The following is a 20168-nucleotide window of genomic DNA, read 5'->3' as shown; positions in this document are numbered from 1 at the left end:
CGTCAACCAACTTGATGATAAAGGCCCAGGTTTCTTTGGATAGTTTGGGTTTTAGTTCATGATTTAGTAAAGGTTATTTGCATTGAAAAAAATTGGTAAAAATAGAGAACAGTAAAATACCTTGATTCATGATACACATTCATCTTCTACCAGAACAATAGAAAGGAGTTGCCAAGCGCAACACATGGATCAACAAAAGATCTATATATTTCATGACAAAAGAAACAGAGTTCCATTGCACCATGCAAAGAGAACTTAACCAAAATGAATACAACGTGACCATAACATAACATAACATCCTCGAAAACAGACCGACCATGGTGAGCCATATCATTCTCACCTAGCTGTCTCTCCGATAGCACGTCTTCTCCTATGTACAGTTTCATTACACTCATTACCCTCATTCAATCTATTTACACCAAACAACTATGGGGAAAATCTAACATTCTTGCTCAAAATCGAGAACATCCTAAATTTTGCCCCAAAGAAAAGAACAAACCGTGTCAAACCACAATCCTACAGCCCGTAGCCACAATTAAACCTGCTTCATGCCCTTTCACCAATGTGCTGAGTATAGTATAATGCAGTAGCATTCATGCTATGTTCTTCCTGTCTAAGATGTTAGTCTCATGCTACTGAGAAGCCCAGTCTTGCATAGAAGTCATCATGTTTCACCACCAGGCCAGCTGCGGTCATTTTACACCTGACATGATTTGATCATTCATGCAGCTGGTTCCTTCCTCGACCGTGGACGGTTGTCCATGAAGAGAAAATCAAATATCAACCTGAAAGTTGCGATATTTGCACTAATTCTGATTGTCAATTTCACCCCAGATTCATTGAAGCTGCTGCTGCTGCTTTCAAGCTCTCACCTGGCAATGTCCATGAAACAAGATGGCCGTTGGAATCACCACTTAGTAACTGCTTTAGGTCACTGGTTAGGTGAAGCGCAGTCACAGGATGCTTGTGAAATTTCAGAACCTTGTGAAGAATCAAACGGTACTCCGCTACCTTATTGTCGAGATTCAGACCAACCGTGCTACTACCCGTGGATTTGATTTGAGAAACAGGATTAGAGAAATGAACCATTTGCCACACCTTCACAGCACCACTCTGATGTCCAGTAGCATACCAATTTGTATCCAGCCAATCAGAAAAAGTACTGCTCGTTATTGAAAGAATGGAATCTGAGGGCAACTGGGATGTGTTAACCATTGCAAGGCAATCTCCATTGATGCTCCAAACTGCGAGCAGAATTCCAGCTGCTGTCACAATTTCCCCAGTCAAGTCATTGACATAAATTGCCGAAATTGCAGTTGGGAACTTAGGAAGCTGCCTGACAAAAACCAGGGAGCTCAGATCCCATATAATGACTGTACAATCGTCCGATCCGCTCGCAATAAGCATGTAGGGCTGACTAACATAAAGGCATGTGATTTTGGCTGTATGACCAGAAAGAGCTTTCTCCAACTGCAATCTTCTGACAAGACGGGGTGCATATTTGGTAATTCTCCAAACCCAAACCAGGCCATCGTCAGCCCCTGTTACCAGAATACAGCCATCATGGCTAACACCCGCACACTGAATTTGGTAACCCTCATGAAGATTTTCATGAGTAGATAGGAGCCTGTCTTGATCATAGCTCAAAAATCTCAAGCTTCGGTCTGGGAATCCCCATGCAACATACTTGGTATAGGATCTTGGTTTAAGCAAGGTATTAGCCCCTGCCACAAGAATTTTCTCATTTGAAGTGACAATCTGAGTAATAGAAGACAAGCTCTTACGAATCTCATGCGGAACAACAAGATTAGAATGCTTGAGTGGATGAGGAAACTTTCTGTCAACCCGCCTCTTGACATGGGGCTTAAGGAAAAGTTGTTTGGGTGTTTGGCCAAAGTGATTAATCTGTGCTAGAATGGAGGCTTTCATTGCTGGGTCCGTCACTGAATCTATATCCACACTCCCCTCATATGTGTAATGGTAGAAAACGTTGGTAGCTTCCTCTGCTGCCTGACAAATGCAAAATATCTCACAGTTAGAAATTTCCCTATAATGAAACACTTTCGACTGGTGAAAACAATGTCATATGCTCCACTGCTGTAGTGTTGTTGTAACACATTTATACCTTCAAGACTATGTTTAATAGTTTGATGAACTTTAACAAGGAAACTAAACAAAATGGGTTGATGAGCAAAGGCTCTCAACTTCAAAACCCACCTTCCCTCTCTGTTTATAACCAAAGATGAGGTCTATCCAATGATGCAAATTTTCTGAAACAAAGTCAGATTCCAGTGCTTCTCTATGCTTCCTGATGAACTCCCTAGCACTGCCCTTTGCCCATGGAGGTAAGAAAACGTCACCAACCTGGCAAAAAAAAAAAAGTTCCTTTATCTCTAAAAGTATTTTCAATTAACAATTTATGCTCCAACTCCTTCCCCATCCCACACGGCCTAACCCCGGTCCAGTGGGTATACCTCGGTCCAGGGTATGCTAGTGTATTAGTTGAAAAAGACATTTGAAGAGTAATAAATAAAAGTCGTAGGAACCTTTTCTCCAGATTGTTTCTCTCCCAAGTCAAGATTGAACCTATTTTCAAGGAACTCGGGCATGTAAAAGAATTCTGGAATGAGCTCCTTCACGTCTGATGTGTTTCCTTTTCCAGCTGCACTTAACCAGGTATCTCTAATACTGTTGAAAAGACGATCAGCGTGGTCGAACTGCCCACCTTGAAGCTTCTGATTCTCTGCACTAAATGGTGGAAGCCGCAGCAAATAGAAGAGGACAATTCCAGCACTAGAATAATGAGAACCATAGTGAAATTTTGGAACCTCTGGATCATCCCAACTCTCATATCTGAAGAACAAGCTAGAAAAAGTTAAAACACAAAAACCTGATGCAAAAAAACATTTATGCGTTCAAAGTAGATCAAAACAACAAAAAATAAGATGTTAACAATTGTAGTTATAAGTGGGTTGACCTTTTCTTAAACTCCTCTTCTCCCTCAGGTGTCTGACAACCCATAGATTTAGCAAGCATGCGAAATGATTTTGGATCCGTCAGGTCAAGGTTTTCACTTTCATAATCAGCAAGGACCCATGGGAACACCGGGTACTGTGTAAGATCACTGTATCCTCGTCCTGCCAAGGTATTGAGATGCATGAGGTACTGGAAATTGCTTATCTCTCCATTTTGCCACCTTTTTGAAAATGATTTGGCCATTATCTTGAAAAGACGGCTGCCCTCGCTGCTCTCTTGCTTGGTTGATCCAGAGATCGTAGTGTCCAACCTAAGAGTAGTATATGTTTGTGTCAGTAAAGTCTAGTATAGACTAGGCAGAAATTATAGCAGTGAATGCTTTAGAGAAAATATGCAAAGAAGAATTTGATAGTATATTCCATACATGCTGTTTCTGGGAAGATTCATGGCAACAAGATTTTTGAAGACTTCTTCCCTCTCCTTTTTATGGAACACCAGAAGGTCATTGCATCCATCCATGCTGAATATTTCAACAGCAACCGGTCGCAGCTGATAATCTCGCTTCAAAATCTCATGAACACTGTCAAGCTTCCACATACGCCAAGGATGAGGAAGATTACCGCTGCTGCCTACTTTCTCCTTTCCCCAAGCACCACCACTGTAGGCCCAAGCTCTTCCCCCAGACCATGACTTAACTGTAACCCCCCAAGATGAAGTAGACTTGGACTGGAAATCCATACTGCCCAGACAATCCTTCTTTACACCCAAAGCCTGATCAATAACTGACAGTTCGTCTTCACATTCTTTCTCACAAATGCATCCAGAGTCGTCGATATAGAAATTCTCGATCACATACAGACAGAATTCACCAATCAAAAAGATACCATCATGTTTGTCAAGGCCGATGACACGCTCACAGTTATAGCGGAATCGTATCTTTTCAAGAGGCTCCAAATATGGCCTGATAAGGTATTCACCATCATCATGTAATTCTTTGTCGTATTTATTATCATCGCTAACTTTTACCTCCTCAATTCTAGCGGAAGATGATTGTATAGGGGATCCCAGGTCCGATCTTCCTTGAAAGCTCTCTGCTACTGGAACAGAAACAGAACTAGACTTGGCACCAAACTCTAGTGCAGAGTGAAGACTTGCATCATTTACACTACTAGCTCTATCATCATTCCAACCATTTTTAACAGATGTTTCATCCCTGACATCATCTGATTCATTAAACATAGGTTCATCATACAGGTCACTATCTGAATCATTCTGTTTGGCATTATCGGTTAAAAGATGAAAATAGGATTCAGATTCACCATCAGAAGCATCAAGGCCATTGCCTCCTTTTATCAGCTCGGCCTCTTTTAGCTCAAACTTTCCATCAAGAGCATTTTGAATGGTATCGATCTTCAATTTACTTCGCTCTAGTTTCTTTCGCATTCTATATGGACCCTCTATAGGACAGAGTTGCCATTCAGGATCTTCTGTCACAGAAGATGAGGCTATTGGAAATATACTGCGCTCATGAACCAGTTGCTGGAGGTGACTTTTCCATTCACTTTCAGCATGGAGAACCCATCCATACTTATCCTGACGAAGTACTCGTAACTCAGTAGACATCGAATCACGAACTAAATCCAGCGCATACCTCCGCTCATTCACTTGCTCCCAGTGTCTCATATCCAACTTGGAAATATCTCGAGATCTTCTCCCCATCTCCTTCTTACGCCGACCCTCCATTGCCTTTATCCTCACTCCAGGAAATTTAGCAGACCCAGCAATATACTGCACCCACATTATGGCAGCACACTGTTCCAATACTTTATTTACAATCTGCTCAGAAGCCTGAAGCCAGTCAAAGAAATCAGGCAAGCTTCCAGTCAGCAATTTGTCAAAGCCTCCATGTAGGACATCCAAAGACAGTCCTTGGTTTGGTTTAGAGACGAGCAAATCTTCTAAGGTAGGCCTTCGATGCACCAGGAGATACCTTACAACATCAACCGCCATGTTCTGAACATATTGCCTGGAGTCACGAAGTAGAGTTATTAAATTGACACACAGACAACAGTTCAGATCAGTATCAACATTGCTTGGACAGAAGATAACTCTTCTGTGAGCAACTAATAACTGTAAGACTGCGCAGATATCAAGTCCAGAATCACCATAATATGAACCCGAGTATGATCGTTTCTTGGGTTCCATTAGCAAGCCCAAGCATGAAAGGAGACCATCTTCTCCAATTGAGATCAAGAATGATGGGAGGAAGCAATACAATATCATTCGACTAGTATTCTTTAAAATTGAATGTACGTAAGCATCAAGTTGCTTGCTGCCTCTTGCAATAGATAAAAGACCCTTTCCAGAAGGAGATACTTCTATTCGACCGTCCTTGTTTGACAGCTGCAACATAGACAGCAAGAACTCGAGAGTTTTTAGCACACCAGAAGGTTGAGGAAAGGCACCCATATATACACGATCAACAATCATCCAGCAAAATGCATCTAAATTTGCAGACCAGCGAGTTTTGTCCAGTTTTTTTTCGTCTTCTTCATCATCCCGCAGGAGGCGCCTTTCAAGGAAGTTCATCAGTCTACTAAGACATAAACCCTGAAAGACTAACATAGATTCCATATCTACATATAGAGGAACATTTTCCAAGATGCTCTCTATGACTGGTGCTGCCTTTATCTGCTCAGTCAAAATATCTGAAAGAACTTCAGCCATAAAATCCAGTACAGCAGTAGCACCAGCAGAACAAGGACCACCTCCATAACCAGAATCATCCATTTCAAGAAGTAACTTTGGGCTAACTGAAAAGAAAGTATTTGCAGATGGATTTCCTTGAGAAGTAGACTTCAGATCCGATGATGAATCGAATTCTACAGCTGATGCAAAAGATTCCACAGATGGCGGAGCAACAGGCGGAGATTTTAATTCATTACTACTCGCATTCCCAAGCCAAGATGCCAATGCAACAACTGGAGATGATGAAGTTGTGTGGGGAGCACGAATATTAGATTTTTCTGAAAGGCTGGGAGAATCAATTAGATTTAGAGAGGCAGTACTATGAGAATCAATTGGTTGCAAGGGTTCCTGAGTGACTTTTGTTGGTCTGAAGCTAAACTCATTTGTACTGGATATGACAGACTCCTGGTCAATATTATCACCTACTAAGCTCTCAGCAACCTGAAAATCATGCCCTGATTTGATTGACGTTCGGGGGGATTGAACAGTATTGATCTCCTCTCTAAGACTAGGCTCATTTTGAGGCACAGCAGTGTCATCAGAGCTAGTACTTGCCTGCGCCTGAGGGAAACTTCCAACACTAATGGATGTCTTCACAGACAAATCTTGTTCCTGTGGCATGCTAGAGAATGTGTTCTGTGAACTACTGGCATCATCACAATCATTTGAATTCTTTTCCTCAGTCTTTACTGATAGCTCTTTAGCCATCTTCACAGCATAAGCAGCCCTGTAAGATAGTTAATTTGCAAAACAAAGGGAGGGAATAAGAAAAATCTCAGTCAGTAAACAAATCATTCAGTGATTGTGCCAAAAATTTCTTTAACAAAAGTGAAGCAAAGTGAAGGAAAATGAGAATGATTCCAAAGACAAACCTAACACAAGAAAAGTAAAGGTCAACACAGCTTTCAAGAAAATCTGCCCGTCTGCAAACTGCAGAAAAAGGATGGCACATTTTTGCCAAATCAACCATAAACCTAAGGACAGAGGTAGCAGCAGCAGGGGCCGATGCCTCCCCACCCATTAGACGAGCAGCATAGGTCTTATGCATCAGAGCTTCACCTTGAAGCTCTCCTGCATTGTCTGCATTCCCTTCGGCAAGTTCAGCCACAAGACCAGCACTAGCCTGGGAGAGATTACCAGTTTGGTGGGCAAGCATTGACTGAACACTCAGCCTATCAAATGTTGATTTTGCCATTGCAATTACAGGTTCCAGAAGTTCCACAAATTTCAGTTCCACAAAACTTCCATCACTTGGCATAAGGGCATGAAAGTCTAGCATTCGGACTTCAGGTAGTCTAGGATAAACTGGCTTTCCAAATATCAGGCAGAAAAGGATATAATATATATCAGGGGAATCATAGAAACTGGGAAGGACACGTACCAAACCTTGATAACCTCCACTTGTACGGAATTTAAGTGCAAACGTTGGTGAAGATGTAAGACATACACCAAGAAGGGTCATGATCCATCTCATGCTTGAAGGATGAACAGCTTCATCAAGAAAATATGTAATCAACTTAGAGGAAACAATTTTATGCCATTGCTCTAGCAAATCTTCTGATCTTATGGTCACTTGCAGATCAATAAGCATCTCCACCAACATATTTCTCACAATCACATGTTTCCCCATGGATTCTCGTGAAATTGGACGCCTCGGTGTCAATTGAGGTGGATCAAATGTCATGATCACAAACTTGACCACAAGTTCCAATTCAGAAACCAAAAACCCATCTTCTAAAATGACTCCAAGCAAGACAACCAGTTTCTCCAACACAGGAACCTCAACATCTCCCCGCTGCAAAGTCACTAATAAATGCTGAACAAGGTTGATTCGTCGAAGAACTGTAAGGTTATGGTTCCTGTACCAGTGCATTGAGACTAGATGCTCAAGGAAACCCAGGAGAGCAATTTGAATTGTGACAGGGGATGTTACCCACAATGTCCAGTCAAGTAAGACATGCTCAACCATATCTGGATTTGACAATACAACACAATTTGAAGTTTCACCTGGCATTTCAGGATTTTCAAGCTCTGAAATATGACTAAATGAATCTTTCGGAGCAGAAAAATCATCCAAGTCACCATGTGATCCAATAGAGGAAACCTCATCACGCAATTTTGATATATTAAGCTCCTCATAACAGCTGTCCTGAAAAGTATTAGTTGGCGAGAAATTTGTTTGAAAATTTTCCAACCTTTTTGGCTCTGCAAATGAAGCTTCGCATGCTGCAATCTTGAAAAAGATTTCTAGCGACTGCATGTCAAATAGAGACATTCGCCGGTGCAGAAAAAGAGTTAGCAAATGATATCCCCTATAGGTCTGCATGTCCCTCACATTCTGTGGATTTTGATGAAGTGCACACGCAAGTAATGTAAGGGCCATGTGCAACATATCCCTCGTCTCAGAAGCTTCAACAAGGGCAAGGATAACCGTCATCCCACCAACAGGGCGTATAATGTCACCAATTACACATTGCTTACAAACATATACATCCCCATGAAGGCGTCCAAACCGGGGAATACCTGCCAAAAACATGCCCCAAAAGAAAAAAAGTTCAATTATCTTACAATGATGTGTTAGTCTTCATCAATACAAGACCCAATTACTTTTAGGACGGGCCATAGCGATAGCAAAATTTAAACTTAATGTAAAACTTAAGATCATCAACATGGTTTCTTACCCACAATAATCTTGCAATGATGTTATATCTTCGTCAATACAAAACCCAGTTGCTAAAATTTAAACTAAAATGTAAAATTTTCTTACCCCCAATAGGAGAAGCAGCAGCCGACATGGGATCTACTAGATTGAGCATAGATAAAACTCCTGACACTCGTATGGCTTCAGCAGATGTTCCATCAAATGCAAATATTAGTTTCTTGCCTGAGAGCTGTAAGGAAAGATTTCCGAGTCTCTCCATATCCCAAACTATCCCACTACCATCTGCCCTTGTGTCCCCCAACTTGCTTGAACCATCATGCTTCTGCATATTATGGGTCAAAGCTAAGTCAGCATCCAAGGAATCTAAAATTGCCATGCTACCACCACCACAAGCCTGGTTTGGCACAAAACGCAAAAGGTCTGTGTCTTGGAAAATCCCTCTATATCCTCTACCAAGTATGTACATGAAACATATGCAGCCTGGAGTAAGCACTTCTTCAAAAAGATAGCAGGAACGGAGCTTCCAATGCATGTCGCTAACTTTAGCACACACAACAGGGGTACCAATGTTCACCTGTAAGGATTTCCCAACAGGAGAGGGTGCATAGGCCAGTTTCCCAGTGTGTTTCAACTTTCCGTTGAGATACACATAAGCAATGCTAGCTTGGAATAGTCCAGCTAAAGCATTTGGTTTGCTGTGAACAACAGCAAGGTGATGCCATCTGCCTTCCTCAAGATCAATGCCAGAAAATGACAAGGAGGAAGAGTTGCTTGTGGCAAGGGTTAAAACACCATCCTCCTGCAGATAAAGTTCGGCATAAAATGTATTATCATTGCTTGCTGCACCAACAGAAAATATACGAAGAATTTGCTGGTCCTGGGACTGGACATTTTTGGCAGTCCACCTCTTTGAAGGGCCTACTTTTGAGGAATCAAACTCCTTTCCTTGAGATTTAAGGAGATTGTGAAATTGAAACCAGCAAACAAAAGAGTAGCCAGCAGCTGGAGGCCAAGATCTTTCTCCAAGAGATACTTGGATCGAGGCATGCCCAATCTTACTCATATCCATCTCTAAAAACGGTGCCAAAGACAGACTCTCTGATGCCATATCTTCCATATGAACCAACCTTTCCATCATGTCAATAAGAATATGACCTGACTTCAGCAATCTCATTTGTAGAACAAATCTAATTAGCATTCGAAGTTCTGATGCAGATAACCTATAAAAAAAATACAGAAATTAATCCAACAATATTATAAAAAAAAACACTGAATCATAAAGTATGAAAAAGTAACGTGTCATGAATTTCAACCTATATGCCCCAAGAACTTCCACTATCTTCAGAGTATATGCAAGTAATGGAGATGAACCCAATAGGAAAGGACGAATTGTCTCCAATAGAAGTTCCACACAGCCTAAACATTCCAAAAAGAAAAAGAAAAAAAAGAAAGGTTGAGAATTCAGTAGCATAAACTACGCCTGACAAATTTAAAAGGCTGGTATGATTAATGCAGACCTACTGAGGTGAGATTCTCCTGATTAAAGGGGCCAGCACGAGCAAGCTTTTCAATGATGTCAAGAACTTCTAACTGCACCTTGGGAGTAAAAAGCAACAGCAGACGGATGAGAATCCTAATAGCTCCAGCATTGTATACACGTTCTTTATTAGGATGAAAGGAACCCGATGGAGTTATTAAGTGAAAACTGGATGAATTGCTCTCCATAGAACTTGATGATTGGGCATCTTCCAAGTTCATGTATGGTGGTAGAACCATCTCAAGACAAAGTTCCAACAGTAACTGTATGACTTGCCTTTCAAACTCGACACATATCAGGCCAGACTCAGACAGAAGATCATTAAATGTTTGAGACAAAATAACTGTGTGCAGTTTCATCCTGTTTACAGCATTGTCACAGACTCCAGCTGTCACGACGCGCATTAGGTACTTAAATACCTTGATGCGATCCTCAATCGGACACTCATATGAGTCCCCTCCACTTTGGAAACTATGAAGTATAGTAAGCAAAAGAGAAAATCCGGTCACTTCACCGAAGATCCTTTGTGCAGAATTATTAACTTCCAGGATGCGCCACAAGGTTCCCATAGTTTCACATTTTGCCTCATTGTGAAGCCTATACTGAGATCCTGAAATGCTAGTGACCATTCCACTCTTCAGAATTTCAATAATGGCACTTAATTCTTCGGGATGAGCCTGGTAGAAAGAGGGGAAAAAATCAAATATTGTATTACAAACACACTCATTTAGGCACTATTAACTGATTCTGTAAGTAATTTCACATGCAAAAGCAAGGAACAAAATTTATGGCCCAAATGGCCACTCATTGCAACACCGATATTTAAGAAAAGATGGTACCTGCGCAGTATCTTCAGTGATCAAACATGACAACAACCTGAGGACCCCTTGACGATGTACATTAGACACTAGAAATGGAAGGACAATGGTCACACCATTAGATGATCGGAATGACGTTTGACTGGCATCAGCTTTCTTCAGTAAAGAGACGATACAATCCCATGCAACAGTAGTAGTACTCTCAACTTCAAAAATAGGAAACTTCCCAGAGCAAGTATCCAATAACTTGGGTGAAGCAAGAATTGTGTCCTTACTGTCCAAATGCTTCTTGAAGCTGCTGGCGCTGGATTTTTTTTCTAGCTGGTTAACATTGCCACCATGCTGGTCAGAACCCTGAAGAAACCTGTGATGCTTCAAATCATCCAACAAAACTTCTAGGACACCAACTTCTCGTAGGACTTTCTTATAATGATGGTCGAATGACAATAGTTTTACAAAAAAGGACAGTATGGTGTGCTTTAATTCCGACCTTATTGGCTGCTGCAGCAAACAACACAGTGAAAGCAATTCCTGCTCCGGTACACAATTCACAACTGTAACAGCATATTCAAGAATTTTCAAGATAATCTCTTGCAAGCTCGAAGGAAAACCAGCCATATTCAGGATGAGAAGTGGAACAGTTCGCAACTGCTGGCACAACTTGTAATTTTCCAAATGACTTGAGAATATTTTGAACATTCTATTTAAGACTTCTGCCTGCAATTCTCTGTTATCTGCTTTCAGGAAAATATCTTGCAACATTTGAACTGCTTCTAGATCTTTGACTTTATTATTCCCTTCCTCCCAAAGATCATCAGTAAGCCGATCAGACGAGGATGTTCTGCTTTTGCTATGGTCAGAGCTTTTGGAATAAGTAGATTTCGATCTTTTTCCAGTAGATGAACACTCAGATTCCTGTGGACCAGTTTGGGCTAGATTTACCAGAACATCGAGCAACCTTGACAATGTAGGGAAAAGTTGCAAGGAAAGGACATCTTGTTCCATGTAATCTTGCTTTTCTTTATCATTTGTTGGGGAGGAGACATCGGTGCCTTGAATGTGATCTTGTATTGGACTTGATTTTATAGACTGAAAAGATTGACTCCTTGGCAACGTAGAAAGAATCAATGCAAACTGGACAAGGAAGTGATAACCATGAGCATTCCGTATATCCTCCCTGAGACTTATACCATTGGCCTCTACAAGTTAAAATTGCAACAAAAGCAGCAGTTAAAAGTATTCAACATGCACTAGCCGTAGTAAATAAAACTACCATAGATCTAGAAATGTTGCTTTAAGAGAATTTTTTCTGACATTAATATCACTGATGAATCAAACCTCTCCAGATAGCTTCTAAATTGCTCGAGTTAATGGCCAAAAGAAAAGTTACTTACCAGGCCTATAAGACAATCTCACACACTCGAGTAGCAAGTCCACTATTCCCATGGTGTAAGCAGAGTCACCACAGTTAGGATCGTATTCCTTCACTGCCATCAATAGAATTTTTATCTGCACATAGAATCAACATTATGACAGATGGAATGAAAGGTAAATAAAAGGAAAATAAAATCTCTAAGAAACAATTATAGAATAGCAAACTTTAAGCTGGACATCCAAATTTAGTTTGGGCCTCCAGTTCTTTGCATCCAGCAGACAGCCTTGAAGCATATGAAACTTGGTTTGCAACCATGCCCACCAAAACGTTTAAGAATATCCTTTTAGTGTTGATAGTGATTTGTGGGTTTACGAAGACCTTTTAGCCTAAATTCCCAAAGCAAAGCTTTTACCCCATTGATCCATAAAAAACCTTGGCCCTCTCTTTGAAACCATGTCCACTGAAGTGCTGGAGAATTTTATTATTTACTAAAGCATCAAAAATTCTATCTCGAGCAATAGTCTCTTTCCTTGATGAAAACTTTCCTATCTCGTTCAATCCTCCTTTCCAAAGGAAATGCCATGTTCTCTAGTAAGCTAGCTTCTTTGTGATTTCATGGTTCATATGGCTAGAAAGAAACAGTAGACCATCTTGGGGCTTATAAATTGGTTGAGGAATATGTGGGGTGCATATTTCAATAACTATAAGTACTGATATTCAAGAATTAAAACATTCGTATATCATGAAAAAAGCATACCAAGTGATGTTTGCGTATATATTTGGCAGTGCTTCCACTGTCATTGACGAGAAGAAGATTAAGTATCTGAAAATTTCATCAGAAAGAAGAAAAATCACATCTGAATATGAATTAATATCTAAATGATGAGAAAAACGCATGTGAAAAGCTAGACTCCAACATACGAAAAGTTCATAATAAATATCCCGTGATGATTAAATTAGTTTTTACCTGCATAGCATGTCTATGAAGTTGAATATTGTGCAATGGAACAAGACCTTCCATATACTGAGAGAAGACTGTCAATGACCCATTTGCAACCATTTGAAAAAGCATCTGAAGGGAGTCGTCCTCAATTAAACTTTGAGCAGCCGAAGGATGGCTGGCTAGAGCCTTCATGATGTGAACAACACTACCCTCGACCTACAGGAGAATCAAACCATGAAAATAGGTTAGCTAATCAAAATCATAACAAAATCAAGCAAGAAACAAAAATATTGACTCAATCACAATCCCCAACTATCTTGCATTTTTGTTGGGATGATAAAGTACTAATCACCCAAATACAAATTATAATAAAGGAAACATTTTCGGATGTTCTAAGCTGAAATAAAAATAATAAAACAGAAACATCATAAGAACAGGTTCATAAGCACATGAATATATGTGTCTCATTAAGAAAAATTAGAAGTTACCTCAAGTCGGCGTCCTTGTCTACCAAGAACATTGTGCTCTTCAACTAAAGCTGATTTTTCTTCATTACTAGCAATCCTTTCCCTCTGATTGGCTTCATCAGGATCCAGGAGGGCATTGAGAATATGGATGAGACAGCAGAATATACCCGAATCAAGAAGGGATTGCTTGTCAATAGGCTGCAAAAGATTGTCTAAAAAGTAAGATTCTGAGGAAGAATCTGCACTGCTTGGTGTTATAAGCATAAAAGATACAGTCATCAGTTTCCATAGTTCTTCATTTCATGAAAACAAATCAAATGAAACAAAGATACTGAACTTAAACAGAATCTTCCTTAAGTTATAAGAACTATACCCCAGATATAAGGACTTCAACTGCAGTTAATAGATTTGCACCTGGACTAATAATATCCTGCAAAGAAGTATATGACTTAAGTTGATTGAACAATATGTTTAATAGGTAATTTGGACGAGACAGCAAATCAGTGTAGAGCAAACCTCGGCAAATTCTGCAAAATACTTCAGTACTTTTACTACATCCAAAGACCTTCTTTTACTGCTGATTTTTAGCTTCTCAATGTCTGTAACAAAAGCTCTTCCCACAACAAAAGAGAATATATGTGTTTCGACTAACCTGTAGTGCATCAAAACCCTCAAAGTCGGTCAATAAACTCAAAACAAAGAAGATTATATGTCATTAAAGAAATGTTTAAGGTTCTAAATAGTCGAATTGAAATCTCCTAATAACAATCCAAAGTCTAAAACAAGACACGGATCTCAGATTATCACCATAAATAAATTAATAAAAGTTTAACCAAATACTTTAAGCTTTCAGGATTAAAAGACAAACATAGCAGGTACTTAATAAAGCTACATGTTCGTTATGGCATACGAAAATCATAAAAAGGATACTAAGGAACAAAAGAAAAAACTTTATCAATCAAAATGTCATTGCATTAAAAAATATTCAATCAACTGAGGTAGTCATAAGAGCAGGGGGAGTGGTAGACATACATAGTAATTAATTGAGCTACATTAGCATGTTGCTTCACTAATCTACAAAATGTATCCACAGTCATATTCAAGGCCGCCTCTTTCTCCTGTATGGTTGATGAAGAAAGAATATCAATATCAGTGATCTATCACAACCAGTACACTGTTACCAACAAACGGCATAAAAGGCCAATGAATTAAATACAGTTACCAGTCACCTTTTCAGAGCTGGATGACCGAAATTCCTCCCAATAAAGCTTGAAGTCCGATTCCAGCTCATGTCTGCTTCTGCTTAGAAGTAAAAGATACTATGGATACTCAGATTGTATAACCAGATTCAAGCATGAACAATTGGAAAGGTACTCATAGTAGCCATAGCCCATATCCCTAATTGATTTTGGATTAGTTCATTGAAGTGCAAGTTAAGAGATATGGCTTAAGAAAAGACCAAGCGTCAGCATCAGGTGTGTTTAAGGTTTAAAAAATAGAAAACAAACAGTAACATCAAGGCCAAACGTGGAGCACTAATCAATAAAACTTCTTTTTCTTTTCTGAAGAACAGGGCTTTCATTAAGAAGAATGAGAATCTACAGAAGGCCAAGTTTGGACCAAATGAAAAGCTAGCACACCATTCATAGAAAACAAAAAAGAGAGGAAAAAAGCAACCATAGAGAAAACAGCACTGATAGGCATACACCCAGTGGAAAGGATCAGAAGAGGAATACTCCTCAAACTAGCAAAGAAAGCCTGTTAAGAAGCTGCAATACTAATAGAGATGCAGAGCTCACCACCCTGTAAAATTTTATCCTTACAAATCCTTTTGTTACACTCTAAAAAAAGTGCCCCAAAAAGAAGCTAGAACGCAGAACCACCCTTTCACTACGAAAGCAATAGCACTGATCAACTCCCTCAAAATATGCTCAAGTCCCATAGTTCAACACAACATTTCCTTAAAATATACAGGAAAACAAAAGGTAAGCATAAAGTTGCAACATATACCAGGAGAAATGGAGCAACCAACCAAAAATGACGCTCGTGCTCTAAAACTATCTTCGCGCAAAAATAAAAACGGACAATAGTTTTACGAGAAGAACTTGAGGGTAAGAAGAGCCCCCTCCGAATCCTATACACTACACTAATTCTCCTGCTTTTCACCAATAAGGAAAAGAAATTCAGCTTCTTAGGCATCCAATTAGGTACCTCAAACAACAAGGTGCACCATCTACAAGAAATGGCCTCAAAACCAAATGGTTCGGAAGCAAAGAATGAATGCACAAGTTTTTGGCCTTACACAATATACCTTTAACCTCTTGCACTACCGAAAATAGAAAGGGAATCACAAACTTCATCTGAATATCAAACAAAGTCAACTGATAGGCTTCTAAACCCCAAAGTGGAGGAAGTATTTAAATGCTCCAAGAAACTCTTTCGAAACAAGAAGTGAACTCAAAGTACCTCCTCCCCGGAAATAACCGGAGAATAAAAATCACAATTCTGCCACAGGAAGGATAAAGCAACCAGGACATAGCTAATGATCACACATCCCACGCCTTTTAGAACATCACTAACTGATCGAAATCAAAGTTGTTAGAAATAATACTAGCTCTATACATGTAACAGTTTTTGCTTGACTCTTAAGTAGAAATCTTCCGTCGACCAACATTCTTTTATCGAACTCATTATTATCAGTCCATGACGCTTGCTTTCACTTATCAGTCCTAAAAAACACGAGCTTCTACCCAAATACTAACACTGACAATCTTACTGTAATCAAAGGACAAAGCCCAGTGATCTTCTACAAGCATGATTTATATTTTTTAGAAACATTTTGCACGCACAGTGTCAAAAGATGCACAAATCCATCTCATCCATTTTGATATACGCTAAGTTTTCATCTAACTTCTTCCCATCTCATTGAGCCTAACGATTGAAGCTTGTATTGCTAACCTTAAATAAATGATAGGTCCAAAGGTTGTGATTGGTTGCGACAGCACCAAAGCTTCTTGCCATCCATTCTGCAAGCATGTTATTCTTTTTTCTTTTTCTTCTTTCTTTCTCTTAACAACAACAGCCAAAAGAAGGTAATAATGGGAGTCATCCAGATAGAAATCCTCTAAACTTCTTTTGTTTTAATTTTTATCGATACACAAAAAATCGGGTTTTGACACGTGCATGGAGGGGCATTTTCCGTAATAATAATCAGACACGAACCCCTTAAGAAATGTCATATCTCACACGAAAACCACATAAACATACCAGAGCCAACATAATGTTATGGATATTGGGGCATCACAGCTATACCATTAACAGCAACAAGCAGTTGCATTCAAAAACTTCCACAGAGAGAATTCAACGGAACAATAGTACATTTTACACGCTTCAAACAAATTTCAAATAATCACATCACGAATAAAATGACACATTCATCCAGCATCAACACAAGCAACACAGAACGCCAAGAAATGGGAAACGGGCATTAAATAAAGGATAGTAGACATTGTTCCTGTCTACAACACATATCTATTTTCAATTCAATCACAAACTCAATTCATCATTCCAATCCAAAACCCAAGAAATGGAACCAATGCGAAGCTCAGACAAGAATTGGGAAGAACAAATTTAGAAAGAAATAGAAATTGGAGGAGGTGGACCTTGCAGGCGATGAAGCGGAGCCAGGGCGACGAGCTGGATAAGACCCATGATTATCGCGGGCGGAGGAAGCGAGTATGGAAGAAGAAGAGGAGGAGGAGGAGGAGCCGACGGAGGGAGCAGAAGCAGCAGAATGAGACGGAGTTAACCCAACCTTCTCTTTGATGTCCTTTAGCAATGTAACCCATTTCATCGTTTTGCCTCTGGATCCTTGAAACATACGAGCCCTCCGATTTCATCCGCCGCCGGGCGCTTCCTCACGAAACAGATCGGAACCCTTCTAGGCCAACCTAGAAGGATATCCTCAAACAACCTCACCAGCTTCAAATTCCAGAAAATGCCTCAGGAAATCAACAAATTCAACAAAATCAAAATCAACCGAGCTCCTCTAAATGCCTCCTTCTCCTCCCTCAATCGATCAAATTCATAAGCAAGATCTGGAACGAAACACAAACCTATAATGAATCCGATTCCCGCTGTTTTCTTCAACAGATTCCAATAATAATCTTAGTTATTTCGGTATCTTCTTGTTTTCCAGATACGAAATTACATCCCTTAATGCATCAAAGGAAGTAACAGAACGCGGACTTCCGTTAGAGAAAGGCAAAAAGAAAAGGAAAAACCAAAACGAACAAACAGCCACAGGCACAGCCAAGCTTGAAATCTCTCTCAATTTCTCTCAATCTCTCTCAATCTCTCTCTCTCTCTCTTGTTCTTCGTTCTGTGATTTTTTTGATTTTTGGACGGCCACTCCGCTCCTTGTTTCTCGCTCTATATCCTTCTTCGTTTTCCATTTCCATTTCCATTCACGTCGATATCTTTACAAGATTGAAACTCGATCGACTGCGTCAATATGGATCCACGTCTACGATTTTGCCACGTGTCTGCCCAAGATTTACGCTCAAGACGTGGGGGCCTCTTTTCTCACTGGGCCCCGCTTCGGGGCTTTTCTGCAAACAAAAATCGAACCCTTTAATTAAATTTTTTTTCTTTTTTTTTTTCTTTTTTAATTGATTTATTAATTTTATCATTTCACGTCATCACCTCTTTCCTTATTTTCTTTTCTTTTTTAATTTTTTTTTTTTTTTGCTAAATATACAAAGGAATCCCTAATTTATGGGTAATTCTTGATTTTATTCTTAATTTTTTTAATTTTTAATTCTATCCTTAATTATTAAAAATTATTGATTAAAATTTTAATATATGGTTTGATAATATTTAATATATGAATTTTTTTTATCTATTAAAAAAAATCTAACGTAACCATCCATACAAATCAATTTATTATAGTTGACACTTTATTTAAATGTGGTAATAAAATTATAATTTAATCAAAATTATTTTTTATTAACAAATTGTGTTTTTTTTTTTTTTTTTAAGGAATATCATATTAATATTATTTAATTCGTTAAAAATAAAATGGAATTTAGACATGCGACGTGCTATTTTGGAGTTAAAGTCCTTCCATGTAAAATACGAAAGCTCGCCAAATTTGATGTCAATCGGACATCGAATGGAAGCTCTAAAACATTGTATACTCGTTCGCCAAAATAAGGAAAAGTATTAAAAATGTCTTAAAATGTACTATAGGAGGAGGCATAGTATCAACTCTCCACCACCCTTAGAATATGTAGCTTAAGCGAGCTACCATGTAGCACATGCGTGTGTTACAGTGAAGGCAAGTGTTCCAATACGAGTGTCTCGAGCGCGACTTCCTTTGAAATGGATCTTTTAAGGATAGTATCGGGTGGCATGGGTGTGACACTGTTGCGCCCTAGCCCGAGTGTTGTAAATAACATGGCATGTACACAAGCTTGGGCTATGAGTTTGTGCATTCTAACTTGAATTAAATTTAGTTGTTTAGTTAAACTAACACAATTAGCCTATTTGGCAACATAATTAAGTGACTAATTACATTTATTCTCTCCCTTACATTTTAAGAAATGCAGTAGCTCTATCATAAATAAAAATCCGTCCGATATTTAATAAATTAAATAGTTTAGTGCCGTTCGATATTTTTTATAGTTTTAGTTTTTGCCGATATTCTAACTATAATAAACCCTCTAAATTCTAGTTAGTTTTACTCCGAGCAAGCTCATTATTTTAATTATAACTCAAAATGTTACGGACACTCTAAAGCGAAGTCAAACAGGCACGAGTCAACTAAAAATTGTATTTAAATCACCACAAAATGCTACAAAAAAACGAAACATGAGTGTTGCACCTCTGCGTGTGAGATGCCATCAATCATAACAGAGTGCCAAAAAAACGTAATATAGGAACCCGACTCCTTACACACGTTAAAGACAATAAATCAGTTAAAAAAAACACCAACATGACAATTATCTGTATAAGTGAACTGAGATTACATCTGAAAAAAACAATTTAAAATATAATAATTAAAACGATAATTATAATTTTGTATAATAGGTGGAAATTAATATTTGAAAGAAATATTGGCCATGAGGAATATATTCGAAACATATATTTATTAAATGAGAGAAATAAAGACATAGTAGCTACCTAGGAGTGAGTGCATTAAATCTGAAGAATTAATTTTTTATTTTATTTTTTCACTTAATCAATAAATACACGTAAATTATGAAAATTAATGTATTTTAACCACTTAACTAATATTAACAAAATTTTAAAATAATGATAATAAATAAAATTATTTTAAATTTTTTACGTGTTTCTAAATATCTTCCTATATTCAAGAATTTAAAGAATCTATAAGAAAATGTGCGACACCCGAGTAAAATAAGGGTACATGAATAAACCAAGACAACATCTGAATGAGAATGGGACGATTAAGAAACACTTAAAGGAAATGAAAGTTACTGTCTATACCATTAACGTGCACATTCATTTTCAAATTTTATGTTGGGTGACTCGTGTGAATGACACAGAAATTCCACAACAAAAAAAAGTCAACATTTTTACACGAGTTCATCCAAATCGAAGAAAGTTTTTAAAAAAACC

At 38.7% G+C, this 20168-nt stretch overlaps 1 protein-coding gene across 4 annotated transcripts; it reads right to left on the bottom strand.

Annotated features, from left to right (window-relative positions):
- Positions 1 to 185: 185 nt before the first annotated feature.
- On the bottom strand, positions 186 to 17973 carry LOC111778536 (protein SPIRRIG). 4 transcript variants are annotated; one of them, XM_023658432.2, is made up of 19 exons: positions 17189 to 17973; positions 14756 to 14825; positions 14559 to 14644; positions 14043 to 14178; positions 13900 to 13956; positions 13548 to 13724; positions 13084 to 13275; positions 12874 to 12939; positions 12136 to 12250; positions 10763 to 11940; positions 9904 to 10600; positions 9700 to 9802; positions 8492 to 9606; positions 6597 to 8247; positions 3401 to 6451; positions 2978 to 3286; positions 2547 to 2853; positions 2218 to 2364; positions 186 to 2010 (listed from the first exon to the last, which is right to left on the bottom strand). In XM_023658432.2, the coding sequence occupies exons 1-19, from the start codon at positions 17404 to 17406 to the stop codon at positions 826 to 828; spliced, it is 10860 nt and encodes a 3619-aa protein (XP_023514200.2). In that variant the 5' UTR covers positions 17407 to 17973; the 3' UTR covers positions 186 to 825. The 4 variants fall into 4 exon arrangements, with proteins under 4 accessions (XP_023514200.2, XP_086975003.1, XP_023514201.2 ...); XM_087118877.1 differs by having other exon boundaries at positions 14756 to 14819; XM_023658433.2 differs by lacking the exon at positions 17189 to 17973 and adding an exon at positions 16485 to 17156.
- Between the last annotated feature and the right edge of the window lie 2195 nt (positions 17974 to 20168).

The sequence above is a fragment of the Cucurbita pepo genome, chromosome 17 (assembly GCF_057944985.1).
Source record: "Cucurbita pepo subsp. pepo isolate OVF chromosome 17, ASM5794498v1, whole genome shotgun sequence".
NCBI classification, from domain to species: Eukaryota; Viridiplantae; Streptophyta; class Magnoliopsida; order Cucurbitales; family Cucurbitaceae; genus Cucurbita; species Cucurbita pepo.
The sequence above is the reverse complement of the archived record's forward strand: the minus strand, read 5'-3'. Positions and strand labels throughout refer to the sequence as shown.

Excerpts from the sequence above, each read along its gene's own strand:
- LOC111778536 (XM_023658432.2), bottom strand. The coding sequence starts at position 17,406 with ATGTTTCAAGGATCCAGAGGCAAAACGATGAAATGGGTTACATTGCTA. Across the intron at positions 13,725-13,899 it reads TTGAAGTCCTTATATCTGGG|CCTATTGACAAGCAATCCCT; the intron begins GTATAGTTCTTA and ends AATCTTTTGCAG. Across the intron at positions 12,940-13,083 it reads TTCATAGACATGCTATGCAG|ATACTTAATCTTCTTCTCGT; the intron begins GTAAAAACTAAT and ends TGAAATTTTCAG.